The sequence below is a fragment of the Numida meleagris genome, chromosome 12, assembly GCF_002078875.1.
Source record: "Numida meleagris isolate 19003 breed g44 Domestic line chromosome 12, NumMel1.0, whole genome shotgun sequence".
Classification (NCBI taxonomy): Eukaryota; Metazoa; Chordata; class Aves; order Galliformes; family Numididae; genus Numida; species Numida meleagris.
The window spans coordinates 6700111-6715841 of NC_034420.1; the positions used below are offsets into that span (position 1 = coordinate 6700111).

Below are 15731 nucleotides of genomic sequence, written 5' to 3' on the forward strand. Positions count from 1 at the left end.
TTTTTTTTTTTTTTTTGTAAAGTTTAATTATAAAGCTTTTATTTACTGGTTAAAATAAATGAAGATTTGAAAGTGGCAAATACTGCCAAAACTGAATCAGCTTTTCTGCTGTCATTCAGATATCAGTGCAAGAATCTGTGAACACTTGCATCTAACCGCCTCTCTTCATTTTTTAACTTTCTTTCATATTTTATTTATATAATGGTGAATTAAAAACAAAATCTGTAGTTCAGAATTAAAATATATGAAGATTTGATTCTTCTACCATTTACATATTTAGTGAAAATAAAATGCATTTTTTGTTTTCTTATTATGTTCACATGTCTTTTCAATTACTGTTTTCGATATTATAAAAAAAAAAAAAGTAGTAATCAACATACTGTATGGTTTTACAAGCACAGTGCTTCCTTGCCAACTCGCCAGTGTGGGTCTGGCATGGCCATTTTTTACCCTTAACTACACAAGGAAGGAATGCCATTCAAAGGAACCTGGATAAGCTTGATAAGTGAGACCGTGTGAACCTAATGAGGTTCAAAAACACCAAATGAAATGTGCTCCACCTTGGCCAGGGTGGTCCCAGATACAAGTACTGACTAGAAGAATAACTCATTGAAAGCAGCCCAGTGGAAGAGGACTGGGAGATGAAAAGCTGGATATGAATCAGCGCTTGCAGCCCAGCAGACCAACAGTACCCTGGGCTGCATCAACAGAGGGGTGGCAGCAGGGTGAGGGAGGGGATTGTGCCCCTCTACTTTGCCTTTATGAGGCCCCATATGGAGTACTGTAACCAGGCCTGGGGCCCCCAGCATATGAAAGACGCAGAGCTGTTGGAGTGGGTCCAGAGGAGGGCCATGAAGATGCTCAGAGGACTGGAGCAGCTCTCCTAAGAAAGGTAGAGAGAGCTCGGTTTGTTTGGCTTGTAGAATGAAGGCTCCAGAGAGCCCTTACTGAGGCCTCTCAGCACTTAACAAAAGCTTATAAACAAGAGAGAAACCAACTTTTCATGTGGTCATATATTGGCATGACAAGGGGGAATGACTTAGAACTAAAAGAGGGGGAGATTTACATTAGATGCTAGGAGGAAATTCTTTACCCAGATGGTAATGAGGTACTGGAACAGGCTGCCCAGAGAAGCTATAGGTGCCCCATTCTTAGAGGTGTTCAAAGCCAGGTTGGATGGAACCCTGGGCAGCCTGATTGAGGGGTGGCAACCCTGTCAACAACTGGGCAGTTGTAACTAGATGATTGTTAAGCTCGCTTCCAACCCAAGCCATTCTACGATTATCTCTAATGAGGACCAGTAGCAAGATGCTTTTTAACTTTGATTTTTGGTATTACATGGAACTTATTAATTATACATTTAGCACTTTAAATATACATAAATGTCACATGTTTAACAGTTAGTTATGAGAAAACATGGAAATATTATCATATGATTGGAACGGTGTTGCCCTGATGTGCTTTTAGGCCCTTATTAAACTTGCAGGCCCAATGGTTTTGGAAGGGTCATTCAAATTCTGTTATTCCTCTCCAAATGGGAAATGTGGTGGTAGTAAAACTGATTCTGAAAACAGAAGGGCTGTACTGATATGCTGTGAGACAACATTAAGTACTGAGCCCAAGATGTAAGGAATGTTATTTACAAGCAATTCGGATATAAGTATTTCAGTACTAGAAAGCTTCCTTGTCTGTCATATGTAGTGAAATCTATCCCTAATCTTTACAGTTATGCTTTCAGTTTTGTTATTTCCCCAAGCTTCCACCACCACAGATTTTTATGAAAGTAACAGTTGCCAAGTTTATGTAAAGGATAATTTTTCTTCTTCCAGATGACCCACTTATGGTATATGCCAGTATACTACAGTGATCCTGTAATCCACAGTACAGTGTCCCACAAATTCTGCAGACTTACTTAAAAGAATGACACAGCTGCCTGGCCACAATGCCTACAGCACTGCCCAAGGAAAGTATTATGGGTAGCAGTCTAATGTCATTCCTTATATATCTAACCAAATAAACATTTCTCTAGTAAATCATATCACAAATTTAAATAAACAGGTTGAATAAATGAAGTATTTTCATTTTCTGAAAAAATAACCACATCTTTGATATATAGACATGATCTGGTAGCATAATTTGTTTCAGGTTAAGATCACTTTTTAATATGGTTTCGCATTCACTACTTCAGCTGTCTCTCCCTATATGATATTTATTATCAGAAAAGCAAGCAATTACCGAGACAATCTCGTCCTCTGCCGGTACAGTTGCTGCTGATAGTGCTGCTGCCAGTGCTGCTGCCCTTGCTGCCTTCCTCATTGCTCTCTGAGTCTGAAGATTGGTAAAGTAGTTGACAGCTGCAAACTCAATAAGTGCAGAGAAGACAAAGGCAAAGCACACAGCTATGAACCAATCCATAGCAGTAGCATAGGACACCTTGGGCAAAGAATGGCGTGCACTGATGCTTAAAGTGGTCATTGTTAGAACTGTAGTAATTCCTTGAAAATAAGAGAAAGAAAAGAAAGGCATTAGAATTTTGCTTCATCTCTGCTGTTCTTAAATTCATCTGTATGTATCTGTGTGTGTTCATGTACGTACATACATAACATATAAAATCTCTCTGTTCAGGTAACTAACAAGCCTGAAGTATTTCATATTCTTAAGTAATTCATGTTCAGTGACTTGAGTATGTAAAAGTATACTTCCTTAATACATTAAGCAGACCAGAAGTTAGGATAGCTACATGCTACAGGTTGCAGCCTCTTAGGATTGTGATAAAACACGGGTATAACAAAACCTGGGCTCAGGCTCAGAAAGATGCTTTAGTTGAGGAGTTACTAAGTGGAATGTTTGACAGAATGTAAATTAACATGACATGATTTCCTAGCAGTGTTATGATCCTCCCTATCTCCTATTGTTGCATGAGACAGATCACGGCTTACAGAACTCTCACTGAATCCATCAGAATTTTGCTTTAAAATCAGTGGTAGGCTATGATCCAAATGTTTCTAGTGGTAAGCTAGAATGTCTGTACAGTGATCTTTAATTTCTGAATACATTTTAAAAGATTCACTAACAGTATATTGATTTGAAAGCTCCCGTAGTTACAAATATGGAAGGATGGGAAAAAGTACTTCTCTAGAACTTCCTTCTTACGTATTTTCACACACACAAAAATCTGACCAAGTAGCCTATGAGCCCTGTAAGTATTCTTCAGGTCTATCATGAACTTATTTTTTCTGTTTTGTAATGTACAGCATGAATCAGGTGGGAAGTGCACTTACTTCCCACTGCTGCCTGATACAAGAGCAAACTCATCCATTAAAACATACAAGCCTTTGTGACTCATGTTTACTTATAATTATGCCTGCTAGAATCTGAAAAACACAGGTATTTAAAGATAGTAAGCTGGAGAATACCCTCTTCTGCTCCTTTCAGCAGTTGGAAAAGGGTAGGTGGGAAAGTAAAAGATGTTATCATGTCATGTTGCGAGGATGAATCAATATGCTGTGAATGATACTGAGTGGAAAGGATGCAGTGTCATTGCATACTGCAGGGTGACTTGATTATTCTTAGGATTTTTTTTGCAACTCTCTCACATGATGCAGCTTGCCAACTGTCTGAGATTAAATAATTCTCAATGTCACTACTTAACATGTTTTAATGAAATGCAAATAGAAGATATATAAAAATATGTAGGATATCTACTTCTCTCAAATCTGCCAGACTCATTTAATAATGTAAGTGCAACTATGCTGAGATAAATTTCAATTTCAAATGTCCAGAATGAACTTTTCAATATGATGCTTGATTAAGATCTGCCCATGTGCTAGTTAATAATAATAAAAAAAGATATTTTCTATGTCTGAATAGAAACATACTGCAGCAGGAATTTAAACTTAGGAATAGGACTCCTATTCTATTAGAGATATAGATAAGAACATTCTCAATGTGAATTCTGATGAAATGGTCTGTACTTTGGAAAACTACTTTATCAAACAGAATGCCAAATTACAGTTGGTAAAGTGTGTAACTGATGACTGTCTTTCCATTTTGAAACATCTGGTACATAATGCAAATACTGAAATGCTACTTTTTCTTTAAAAATAATTTTAAAAATTCTATATCTGAGAAGTAATAAATAAAGCTTAATAACTGGATAGTAAGTTAAAATTTCAAGGGTGATCTACCAGAAGGGTGGAAGCTGGCTATGGGTCTGTGCAAAATAAGATAACTTTTTGCCAAACTAAGAAAAGATTACATAAAGGTACATAAAAATGTGAAATTATAGCTATTGTTGTATGGGTTCAAAGCATTTGATACCTAACAGGTCATGCATAAAACCTGGCCTCAAATAACCATGCTTCTTACTCCAAGTAATGTCTGATAACACCACGCTTTACAAAAAGATACGTATACATACATATGTATATCTACATACAGAAGCTCCACACAAAATAAGGAATCTCATATTGCCAATCTGTTCTTTCCAATGTCACAATGATAAAGAGCACAAGAATATTTTTTTTCCTATATTTCATCTGTATTTCTGTAAAGAATAGATGCTTACGAACATTAATTTATCTTACCGCAATGTTATCTGCAAAAGATAACTGGCCTCCACTCTGGAGGTAAGCAGATTTGCTAAGTGATTTTTTTCTGAGAAATCAGTTTGGTCACATTATTGTAATTATTCTACCATTTATTTCTCTCAAACTTATACTTTGAGGAGGTGTGCTTTATAAGAATATAATGTTGTTTAATTTTCTCTCAGTTTTAGAACATAAAAGCAAAACCAAAAAATCTTTACAATTCAGGTATTTGCAGTATGATGCAGAAAGGATGCTTACTTCTTCATTTTAAACATTTTCTTTGTTACTGGTACTAAAAGTTTTTTGTTTTTTGTTTTTTGTTGTTTTTTTTTTAAGAAACTGGCCCTTTTTGCTTAAACTAAGGTATTTAGAATGCATGGGATTTGGAACTAGTATGGTGTATAAATTTATACCTCGCCTGGGAGAAATAAGAACGGAGTAAGTACTGACACCTGCTTTCAGAATGCCAAAATGATTAATTTTCCAAAGGAAAGGTGTCTGTTTTATTATTTCTTAAAATATTTTCTATTCCTAATTCTTAATTTACTCTTCAGCTTGACATTAAGTCTTTATTACTTGGTTTGTGATCTTTATGTAATAATGGACAAAGCTCTTAGTTTGGGGAGAATTAATTCAAAGCAGTAGAGGGAGAAAAGAAAGGCCTATGCAATATGTATGCATACTCCTCATTACTACTGCAACTTGTGCGAGGGACAAGATGCATCTCACCTAAATTCATCCCTCTGAAGTCCTTGGCAGTTGTTTAGATACCTTTGTAGGGAGTAATGCTCCAGAATGAGTGCTAGATGAGGTTCCAACCCATAAAAACACAATCCCTTGAGCACAGGTTAGTTTCACAACTGAACAAATCAATAGAAAAATTCCTGTTTAATAAATGGAAAGTTGACATTTACTCTGAAATTGTCATTTCCTCGGGGAAAAAATAAATGCTGGGAAGAAAACCATCACGAGTAAGTCTGGCTAAACAAGCATTCTGTGTAAATAGTTTTGACTCCGGTGAGCAGATTAAATATCATTTGGTTTAATTTTTAGTATATGCTTTTGTTCACTGAAAAGTACTTTCTGTCTTTTTCAGTTTAAAGGCTAATCCCTACTAGATTACTGCAGCTGTTTAATACAGTGGATTGAATACAGTGATGAAGTGAATGACAAAAGAAACAAAACATGAATACCAGCCACGGTTCTTGCTGGAACAGATTCTTTGTTGATCCAAAACACAACTTGAGACAGGACTACAGTCATGATGCATGGAATGTATGTCTGAATGAGATAGTAGCCTATTTTCCTTTGGAGATGGAAATAGAGCAGCTGAAGTGAATATTCACCTAAAACAAACAAGCAATGAAAGTGATGAATGAATGGTATGTATGATGCTGAGGTGTTCAAAGACCTTAATGCAGCATACCAAAAACTGTTCTGGCTGGAACAGATTCCTTGTTAATCCAAAAAGACACCTGAGAAAGAATGACTGTCATAATGCAAGGAGTATATATCTGTATCATGAAGTATCCCATCTTCCTTTGCAAGTGGAAATAAACTGTCATGATTACATATTCACCTGTTAGGAGACAAGTATGTCAGCATTATTTTGGCAACGTATGAATAAACATTACTGGCTTAAATTCAATACACGATGTCCTGAGGAAAATACTGATAAGCCTTCAAGTGTATAATAAAAATAAGTGGACAACAAAAAGTAAAGGGATCTGTTGGAAACAGAGGAGAAGAATATTAATTTTTATGAATTGTTTTTACTGGGATGGGGAGGCCAGGGCAATTCTCAATGCAAGTCTTTTAGGAGAACACTGCTAAAATCTTTCCAAGGATTTTAGTCTTAAAAATGACAAAAGGCAATTATAGTAATGCAATTATATATTGAACTAAAAAGTCTGTAATCTATTTTCAAGACGTTTCATGTAGTCAGTAGTTCCCATATGGCTACATCTTACCTGTGTTAGACTTAATTGTTTCGCTAGATACAGTTTGTCCTATGAGATCATATTGGAGGAGACTGGAAGACTCCTGTGGTACTTCTACGGAATGCAGGGGTCCTTTTTTCCATGTATAAATTATTTCACTTTTTGGGTAAGCATCTGAGTTACACAGGGAAAAAATACTAATATAAATTACATGACTTAGAAGTTATTAAAAAAAAAAAAAGTAGCATGATCCCATTGGGCAACTTCCATCCTATTCCAGTAAGTTTCTGATAGCATTAATGACAATATGAAAAAAAAGAAGTAACAGGAGAATGCAGAGAATGGCTGAGATGGGAACTGATAGGTACTAACTTTTGCTTTTCAATTTGCTATAAAATACATGCATTGATTACCACAGATTGTTTAAATGTTTTCATTTTATAAAACTAGACTTTAATAAATGCACTACAGATTTTATGACTTGTTAAAGAGACAAATTTGAATGCTAATAATTTGTTACAGTCATCTTTCAGAGAACATATCCATATGCCTAAGAATTGTCTGAGCTTCAGAGGAGAAAGCAAGATTCTAATGTAAAAACAATAAAAACTTTCAGTGATGTGTCCTAGGATCTCACTTCTGATCCTCTCATATACATGGAGACCAAATGTATTACTTTATAAAATTGAAGGATATAAAAAAACATACAGCTTCCAAACTTCAAAGGGCAAGCATGTCCATCCATTGGGAAGTTCACCAGCCGCATAGGACAGTCAGCATTAATGGTTAGTCTAGAAAACATTAAAGAAGATGAGAGTCAAAAATAAATGGTATGCCCGAAAACTGCTGAGTGAGTGAAAAACAAAGGTCAACTAAAAGCAGAAGAATAAGCTCTCACCTCATTGTGTAAAGAATAGTTCCATTCTGCATAATTCTGAAAAGTTTGTTAGGAGTTGTCATATTATGAGCAATTGATTTTTTTCCATTTCTAAAAAACGTGTCTGGTGTCCATATTTTACTGACCATTAAATTGTTCAATCTCAAAATTTCAGTTGGCCCACCAAACTTCAATCTCTCATCAGTCCACGTCTGCCGGAAGAAGACATCCATTGTGTATTCCTATGGAAAATAAACAGATGAATTATGTGTGACAGTCAGCAGTCCTGTGCTGCTGTATATAGAGTAACTCCAAGACCCTAACACACATGCTAATGGCTTTTAATTTACTGCTTAGAGGCTTAATCCTATTACTATTAAGTAGTTACCAAAAAAAAAAAAAAAAAGTAGTTCACGAGAAAAATATCTTTTTTTTCTATTAAATTAACCAATGAACAGATAACTTGCTGTAAAAAAAAAAAATCCCATAGTCCTCTCAGAGAAAAGAATTTAATTCAAAGTGTCTGAGGTCCAAAGAGAAATACAAATGTCTACTTTAGTATCCTTTTGAAGTACAAAAACAAACCGTTAATATTTAGCTGCCAGGAACAAAAACACATACTCAGGGCCACTTTTGCAGTTTACTTTGCGTAGTCACAAAGAAAGGACCGATGTGGAAAATATTAATTACGGTAAAATTATGTTGATAAACTGATGTAAGCTATTCTTCAGGATTCTCCATAATAATTGTCCCAAGCATTCAGAAAGGAATTACATGCTAAAGTCATACAGGAAATGGAGCTAAACCTTGGCAGGAGGCAGACATGAATGAAACCATACCTTCTCTATGCCTTCTCTTAGACTGACTTATGAAGAGAGGTAGAGAAGTTTTGGGTGCACTTAGGGTCACACAGTGGACTACAGCCTCTGTTGAGCAGGTATTGGAGGAAGGGCACAAAGGCAAAAGTAGCGACTGAAGTCCATTCTGAAGTCCATTTCCAGGATGAGAGCGGTGATGGTTTACCCTTTTCCTGGGGGCTGCTGCCGTAATCCATGGAGTTTACCCAAATCTGCAGCTACCTGAATTTGGGGGGGCTCCCAGCAGGACGAGGAGCCGTTGTCTCAAAAATGGCACTATCTCCACAGCTGCATGGTAGGTTGTCTCCTACCAGGCAGCCTTCTAGCCAACCTCCGTGTCAGGGCACAGCTGTTTACAAGGTTCAGGAGGCGTCTTTAACCCCTCTGTGTCCTCAGCCGAGGCGAGCGTGCCCTCGGTGCCCAGCTTCGTTCGGGGCCACGGGGCTGCGCCGGGTGACTGCGCTGGGGAAATAGCTATATGCAGCTCCAGCCAAAGCGCTCTGCCGGGCCGTAGAGATTGTCGAGAAGATTAAAGCTCGTAATCTGCTCTAATGACGGACAGCTCAGATGCCACCGTAATGAATCCCGGGAAAGGAGAGCAGGGGCAGCGCGCGGGGCCCTTACCATCTCCACGTCGGACACCGGCCCGAAGCTGGTCACGTAGATGTCCGTTTTGACTTCTGTAACAGCGCCTGCGGGACACGGAGACGAGTTGGACGCTGAGCGGAGCGGGCCCGGCTGCGGGCTGCTGGGGCACGGGAACTTCACTCCGCCTCTCGGTTTTCACCCCCCCACCCCCGCCCCGTCTCCGCTGTGCCCAGGCCGGGACCCTCCGCCCGCCGCCCGTCCGGGAGCGCCCCGCTGCCCCGGAGCCGGAGCGGTCGCCCAGCGCCCCGACGGGCCGGGAGTTTCCCCCTCTACCTCCAAATCCCGGCCGGAGCCTGTTGTCGTAGCCGTCCAACAGCTTGTCGAGGATGCGAGTGATGTTTTCCGAGTAGAGGTCCCCCCCGTCGCCCTGGCCCCCCAGCGCCTTCTCGATGCTGCGGGGAGAGGCGAGTCCCGCCGTCAGCGCCCCTCACGCACCTCAGCCCGCCCTCCAGACCCGCGCCCCTCGGGGAGAGCGGAGCAGGAGAAGCGGCCCGGTGACCCCTCGGTGGTTGCCCCGGGCTGAAGGGACGCTTTGGGGTCCGGGGCGACGAGTTCACTCACCTCACAGCGACGCATAGCCAAGCGATAAGCAAAGCCATGCCTCAGGTCCGCGCGAGGACGCTCAGGTGCCCTCGGATCCGTCACCTGGAGCAAGTTTGGGCGCTCATCCTTCCCCTCTCGGCCGGAGGCTCCGCCGGGTGAGGACGCAGAGCCGGGCTGGCTCGGCCCCGTCCCCGCGGCCCTGGGCCGCGATCTGCCCGTGCTGGGCGGGCGGGGGTGGCTGTGGCTGTGGCTGTGGCTGTGCGCGCCCTCCGGTTCCGCCGCCGCTCAGCCCGATGTGACCGCCTCGGTGGGGGAATTAGGGTTTGAAGGGACGGTGCGCGGTCGGAGAGCAGTGACAATAATCGAATAAGGCATTAGGGGAGATTAAAAGGAAGAAATCCACTGCTAGTTTTGGCATGGAATTAGCAGGGACCCGTTAGGAAATCTGGAAAAGCGCTGGCATCTTGCTGATAGAGATTATGTTAGAAATGGCCTCAGCTTTTATTATGTTTATGGTTCACGGGGAGATTATTATGCAGCTCTACATCATTAGAACTTTGAAAAAAAATCCCAGTTTTCCGATTTTTGACCTTTCTCAACAGATTTCTGCATGATCAATCCTTCAGAACTGCACCGAGGGCTTCAATATCTCACTGTATTAATATATAAACATTGAACATTCGAAGCTGGTTCTGGGTCAGGTTTTGCAATATTTTTTAATGCTAAGCTGTTTTGGAGGGTCACATACACAGATTTCACTCGGACTTTAAAGCAGGGCATTACCAGGACTTCTGTTAGGACTGGAGCTCCTTACTGTAAAACCACGAGGATTGTATATCATCACTAATTTTGTCCTGATAAGTACTGGCTGGATCGTTACTATCCTCTCCTCCAGTAAGTGTGTTAATGTAGCCAGCCCTGAAGGAAAATAAGGTCACATCTCTCTGGCTTTTTCTGTGACCCTATTACTTCTTATAGAGCCAATGAATGATGTAGCACATATGTCATTTAGCTACGCCATAAACAAAGCAATTGGTTCAATTTCCTTTATTTATGGTAACACAGAGCAACAGGTAACTAGACTGAAAGCAAATCAATTGTTGACGTAACATTTTGACACATGAAACTCATTTGCATTACCAGCTTCTAAGCAAACACGTTTAATTATCAAATGATGGGAAGTAAGAATTTGAACAAACCTAGGAGACTCGTGTATAGGTAAAGTTCAGAGCTGGGGTTCTGTGCTCAAGTTTTGTGGTTGAGAGACTGAGAAGCTTAAAAATATCCCCACAAGTGAATTTAAGAGGTATTAGAAATACAAGAGCCTGTGTCATTGACTTCCTTTTCCCGTTGCTGTGAACAGTATCATATAACCCACATGGGTGTCCTGGCTGCACACAGCCAGAGCTCCAGCTTTGAACAGCTGTGAGCCCAAATTCTTTTGCAGCCCTGGTGCCCTGTGAGCACACCAAAGATGCAATCTCTTTATCTTCTCTTAAACAATTTATTTTAATAAACTTCTCATGTGCATTAAAATCCCAGTGCTCCACTGGCCCACCAGACTCTCCTTATTGCCTTCACTTTACATTGTTGTGAATTAGACAAGATATTTTTTAGTAATCTTATAATTTACAACTGCCTATTTTTTCACTATCATCTTCTTCGAAATTAGACTCCTATTGTGTAAAAAGCAAAAGTCTGTCTCATTCTATAAAAGTAGGGTAGGATGTGAATCAGAGGAATTGAATGTTTGTCTGTTTGTTTGTCTTGTTTGTTTTTCCCATGAAGAGTGGAGTTTATTAATGTGTTCACTTTTTGGACCTAATCGGACCTGGACATGGCCGGACATATAGTGCAGCAGATGTTCTTCCACAGTTGTGACTGCCTTCTCCAAAATAAGGCATCTAAATACGTGCAGGCTTTAAGAAATTTAGTTTTAGATGTGCATTCATGGAAGCCTACTTCATCACTCATTTAGATTGAAGAATTAGTGCTTTGTGAGGAAAAGGGAAGAAAACAGAGAACAGAAACACCATGTGAATTGAAATGTCCTAGGAGTTCACTGCATTGTCTATCCTTTTCACCTAAGATAAGAGGACAAATGAATGATTTCAACAGATAGACAATTTAGTGTGTGCCTCCAAAAGAAAAATATAGATCATGACGTTTTTCCTAATACAGGATAGTTCTGTTGAATCCTAGCCAACAGTTAAGTGAGGTCTAGCAGTGACATGTTTGGTTATCTAAGCTCAATAGCACTGCTGTGAGCAGGTATAGCACACACCTCTCCTCCTGCCATCTTGCCTTACTGAAAAGGATAATTAACTGGAGTAACAAAGTTGGCATGGGTAGATGCTGTGCTACACAAGCATTCCCTTTCCAGGCCCCAAGCTAGTTTTTTTACTGCTTCACAGGGCTTTGCTCTGTCATTATACTACTGTTGAAATGAGCTAATGAATACTGTAAATAAAGAAGGATTAGTTGTAAGTTGGGAGTTGAATGTAATTTTAATTACAGCAAATCAATGAGAGTTTGAGAGAATTCAGCTTCCTGTAATATGTGTATTGAGGAAGCTGAGGGAAAGTGAACATGGGCATCAGCTTGAATGCTCTCTGAACTGCTGTAGTTGCCCAGTGTAAGCTCACATCTGATTCCAGTCCAGCAATCCTTGCACAGCAGCATGAATCCCTTACAGCAAGGCAGGTAGCTTGGGCAAGTGGATTGCAGTGTTTGAATGAGTCATGTAATTTCAGTCTGGGATTTTCTTACAGGAAAATGACACAATAATCTTCACAAGGAGTTTGCAGAGTGAGACAGGGAAAAAATCTCAAAGCAATTCAAAATACACCAGCCTGCCTTCTAAATTCTGAAAAAATCCTTGCACAGGAAAGGCAGTACAAGGGACTCTGCTATCTGTTGCAGAGCTAGATGGCGTCTTGAGATGAAATAGGTTTTGAATAGATTTGTGTCTCTTTTATCTCTTTTCTTGAACTTTCAGTTAATGTTTTCTTTTTCGTGGCTTTCAAATTTTCAAGTTAAACAAATGTATTCCTACTCTCAGCAGTTTTGAAATACTTTGAACCAAGAAGCTGTGTACTTTTTAATTTGTTTTCTAATTATGAAAAGAAATGCTCATACTGTCAAAAGCACAACTTCCTTTATTGGAGAAGATCAAACCACCAGCAAATTTTAATAAGACTGTGGTTATCAGGCCAGTTTGAGAGTAAACAGAGTTGAGAACGTTCGTAGGAAATCATTATTTTTAAGTGATCTGAACAAACTTTATAAAGGAATAGTGATCACGGAGACAAAAGGAGAAGGAGTTTTTTGGGAGACAAAGCTCTCCTGAGGATATGGAAAATATTTATCTTATAAAGGACTTACCAGCTGCATATGCTTTGGGCATATAAGCAAACAGTTTGGAAATCTGTTGAGAAAGTGGCATGAACTGGACAACAGCTTGAAGGATGTGAATTGCAAATTGAGGAGTGTGGTGGCAGGATTACACTTTCCAGCTGCTAATTTTATCACCTTGTAGGATGTCATTAACACTGTAAGGAAAGATGATATTTCTGATTCATTTGGGAATGCTACTCCTGGAAATTAGATGAGTTTTGAGACAGGAGAAAATTTCTTGAGAAACTTGTTTATTTTCTTGCACTTTGGAAGTGAGGAATTATGAACTGACCATAACGATTCTGGCTGAAGTTTCTCTCGCAATTAGTGCATTAAAATGTGACAAAATTTGCACAAAAACGAAAAGATTGCAGCTAAGCTTCTAGTGTTTGTAGTTAATCTGATGGGTGGTAATTGTTCTGCCCCTGACAGAAATGTGTTTCCCCTATTTCTTTCTCTACAGCATCCACATAGTAGATAAGAAATAAGCCTTTATGATGTAGGAATGATTGCTAAATTAATTAAAGTGGCCCAGGAAAATTTTATTTTAAAAGTGCCCTTACTTTGTGATAAAAAAGCAGATTTCAAGGTTGTTTGTTTGTAATTAAGTCTATTTATTCCCCAGCGAAGAAATTCATTTTGTAGATGACAATCAGCAGAGGTATAGGTAAAAATAGTTTTATCCTTGCACAATTCTGAGTAAATGAGCCACGTGCCAGGTTGATATTCCTTATTAGTCATCTTTCTGTCACAGGACAGTGCTAACTCTACTCTGTTTCTCCTTTCAGTGTATTTCTTCTGCCTTCCAAAATCTTCAGGGAGATTGTGTCTCGCATATCACTACCTATGGGACTCACCTCATCCCGTTGCTGGCAGCAGTTATGGTAGGTGAGTCATCTGCTCGCAGCTTGCTGCACTGCTGCCTCGCAGCATGGGGCCTGGCGCAGGACAGGGCAGCCCTCAGAGCTGGATGTACCCCTGTCCTAGTCCTGCTTGTGCTGTGCAGAGCTCAGCCACAGCGAAAAACTCTTTTCTAATAGCGATGTACGAGTTTGCTATGCACCTGCAAATATATATACAGATCCATTTTTATTCTCATATATTAAATGTTTAAATATTTTAGCCTGTGTTCAGAGAAGATTGAACATGAAGTCGATTTTTGTCCAAGAAAATCAAAGGTCCACGTGAACGGAAGCCATCACATATTGTTCCAAATCGTGTTTCTTAAAACACAAAGGAAGGAAGCTTGCCTATTGTGGATTCATGGGGCAGCAATTTAAACAGCTTTGTCATTAAATGTTTTTGAAGGATTTGGGGCTGGAGGAATCCCAGGCATATATACATACTGGGAGGAGCAATCCTTTAGAGTAGCCCTGCAGAGAAGGACGTGGGGGTCCTGGTGGATGAAAAACTTATCATGAGCCAGCAGTGTGCTCTTGCAGCTCGGAAAGCAAATCGTATCTTGGGCTCCATCAAAAGAGGGGTGGCCAGAAGGAAGAGGGAGGTGATTGTCCCTCTCTACTCTGCCCTCGTGAGGCCCCATGTGGAGTACTGTGTCCCAGGTCTGGGGCCCCAATACAAGAAAGACAGGGAGCTGTTGGAGAGGGTCCAAAGAAGGGCCACAAAGATGATCAGAGGGCTGGAGCACCTCTCCTATGAAGACAGGCTGAGGGAGCTGGGCTTGTTCAGCCTGGATAAGAGAAGGCTGCAGTGTGACTTCATTGCAGCCTTTCAGTACCAAAAGGGAGCCCCTGGAGGACAGTCAACTCTTTGAAAGGGTAGATAATGGCAGGACAAGGGGAAATGGTTTTAAGTTGAAGGAGGGAAGATTTAGGTTGGATGTCAGGGGGAAGTTCTTCACTATGAGAGTGGTAAGGTGCTGGAACAGGCTGCCCAGAGAGTCTGTGGATACCTTGTCCCTGGAGGTATTCAAGACCAGGTTGGATGGGACCCTGGGCAGCCTGGTCTAGTATTAGATGTGGAGGTTGTTGGCCCTGCCTGTGGCAGGGGGGTTCAAGCTCCAGCTTGATGATCCTTGAGGTCCCTTCCAACGAAAGCCATTCTATGTTTCTGTGATTCTATAAAGGATGTGGGAAAGACTTCTGCTCAGCTGCTAGTATTTGTTCCACCTACCATACAGGTATATAACAGGCACTTCAAAGTGCAAGTGGAACAGGCTGTGTAGTGTATTAATCAGTAAAATTATTGTGTGATTTCTTGTTTTTCCTAGCAATGTCTATTGGACATAATACTGGATGAAGCACTTCTGTGAAGCATCCATGAATCATTTGTGGAAGCTGATGGATATCTCCAGATATTTCATATACATTCCTAAAATAATCTGAAGTGCCATAGGCTCCCTCACTGTTGTATAGAGCTAAAACATTGCAAAACATATGATAGAAACCAAATAGGATTAAGCTTCATAGCTATCCCTTCTTCAATTCTTGAAAGAACTCTATCTTTTCTTGGCATTTTTGCCATCTGTAATAGCAGCCTTCTTTCAGTATTGATGGACAGCGGAGGCATCATCACCAAAAGTAGAGCTGATGACCGAGTGATCATTCTGTAAGTGGATAAGGGAGGGAACGTTTTACTTTTTGAATCCTTGCTGGTACTCCCGATGATCTTACCTACACAGTCTGTTTCCTAACTTGTGTGATTTCAGTGCGTGATTCAAAGACAGTTCTGTTTTAAAAGAAAAGTCTCTTGTACCTCAGAGATACCATACTGAAAGCAAAGATCTGATTCATTAGGTTATGTTAGCTGCATTTGAAGTCGGCCATTGATTCATGTTTTAATATAAGTAATTGTTAAACATCCTTTCATAACTAAAGAAGGAGGCTTATCTTTAATTTGGTTAAAGGATAGGAGTATTGGG

At 40.3% G+C, this 15731-nt stretch overlaps 1 protein-coding gene across 3 annotated transcripts in view; it reads right to left on the minus strand.

Annotated features, from left to right (window-relative positions):
- The window catches only part of GABRA6 (gamma-aminobutyric acid type A receptor alpha6 subunit), a 25605-nt gene extending 15922 nt beyond the window's left edge, over positions 1 to 9683 (minus strand). Inside the window, exons 1-8 of one of the 3 annotated variants that reach the window (XM_021410926.1) lie at positions 9473 to 9683; positions 9185 to 9303; positions 8888 to 8955; positions 7428 to 7648; positions 7238 to 7320; positions 6560 to 6703; positions 5783 to 5935; positions 2236 to 2495 (exon numbers count right to left, since the gene is read on the minus strand). In XM_021410926.1, coding sequence (XP_021266601.1) covers positions 2236 to 2495; positions 5783 to 5935; positions 6560 to 6703; positions 7238 to 7320; positions 7428 to 7648; positions 8888 to 8955; positions 9185 to 9303; positions 9473 to 9510 — 1086 coding nt within the window. In that variant the 5' untranslated portion in view covers positions 9511 to 9683. Of the gene's footprint in view, positions 1 to 2235; positions 2496 to 5782; positions 5936 to 6015; positions 6169 to 6559; positions 6704 to 7237; positions 7321 to 7427; positions 7649 to 8887; positions 8956 to 9184; positions 9304 to 9472 lie in introns of all 3 variants that reach the window. The other 2 variants (XM_021410928.1, XM_021410927.1) reach the window with 2 other exon arrangements.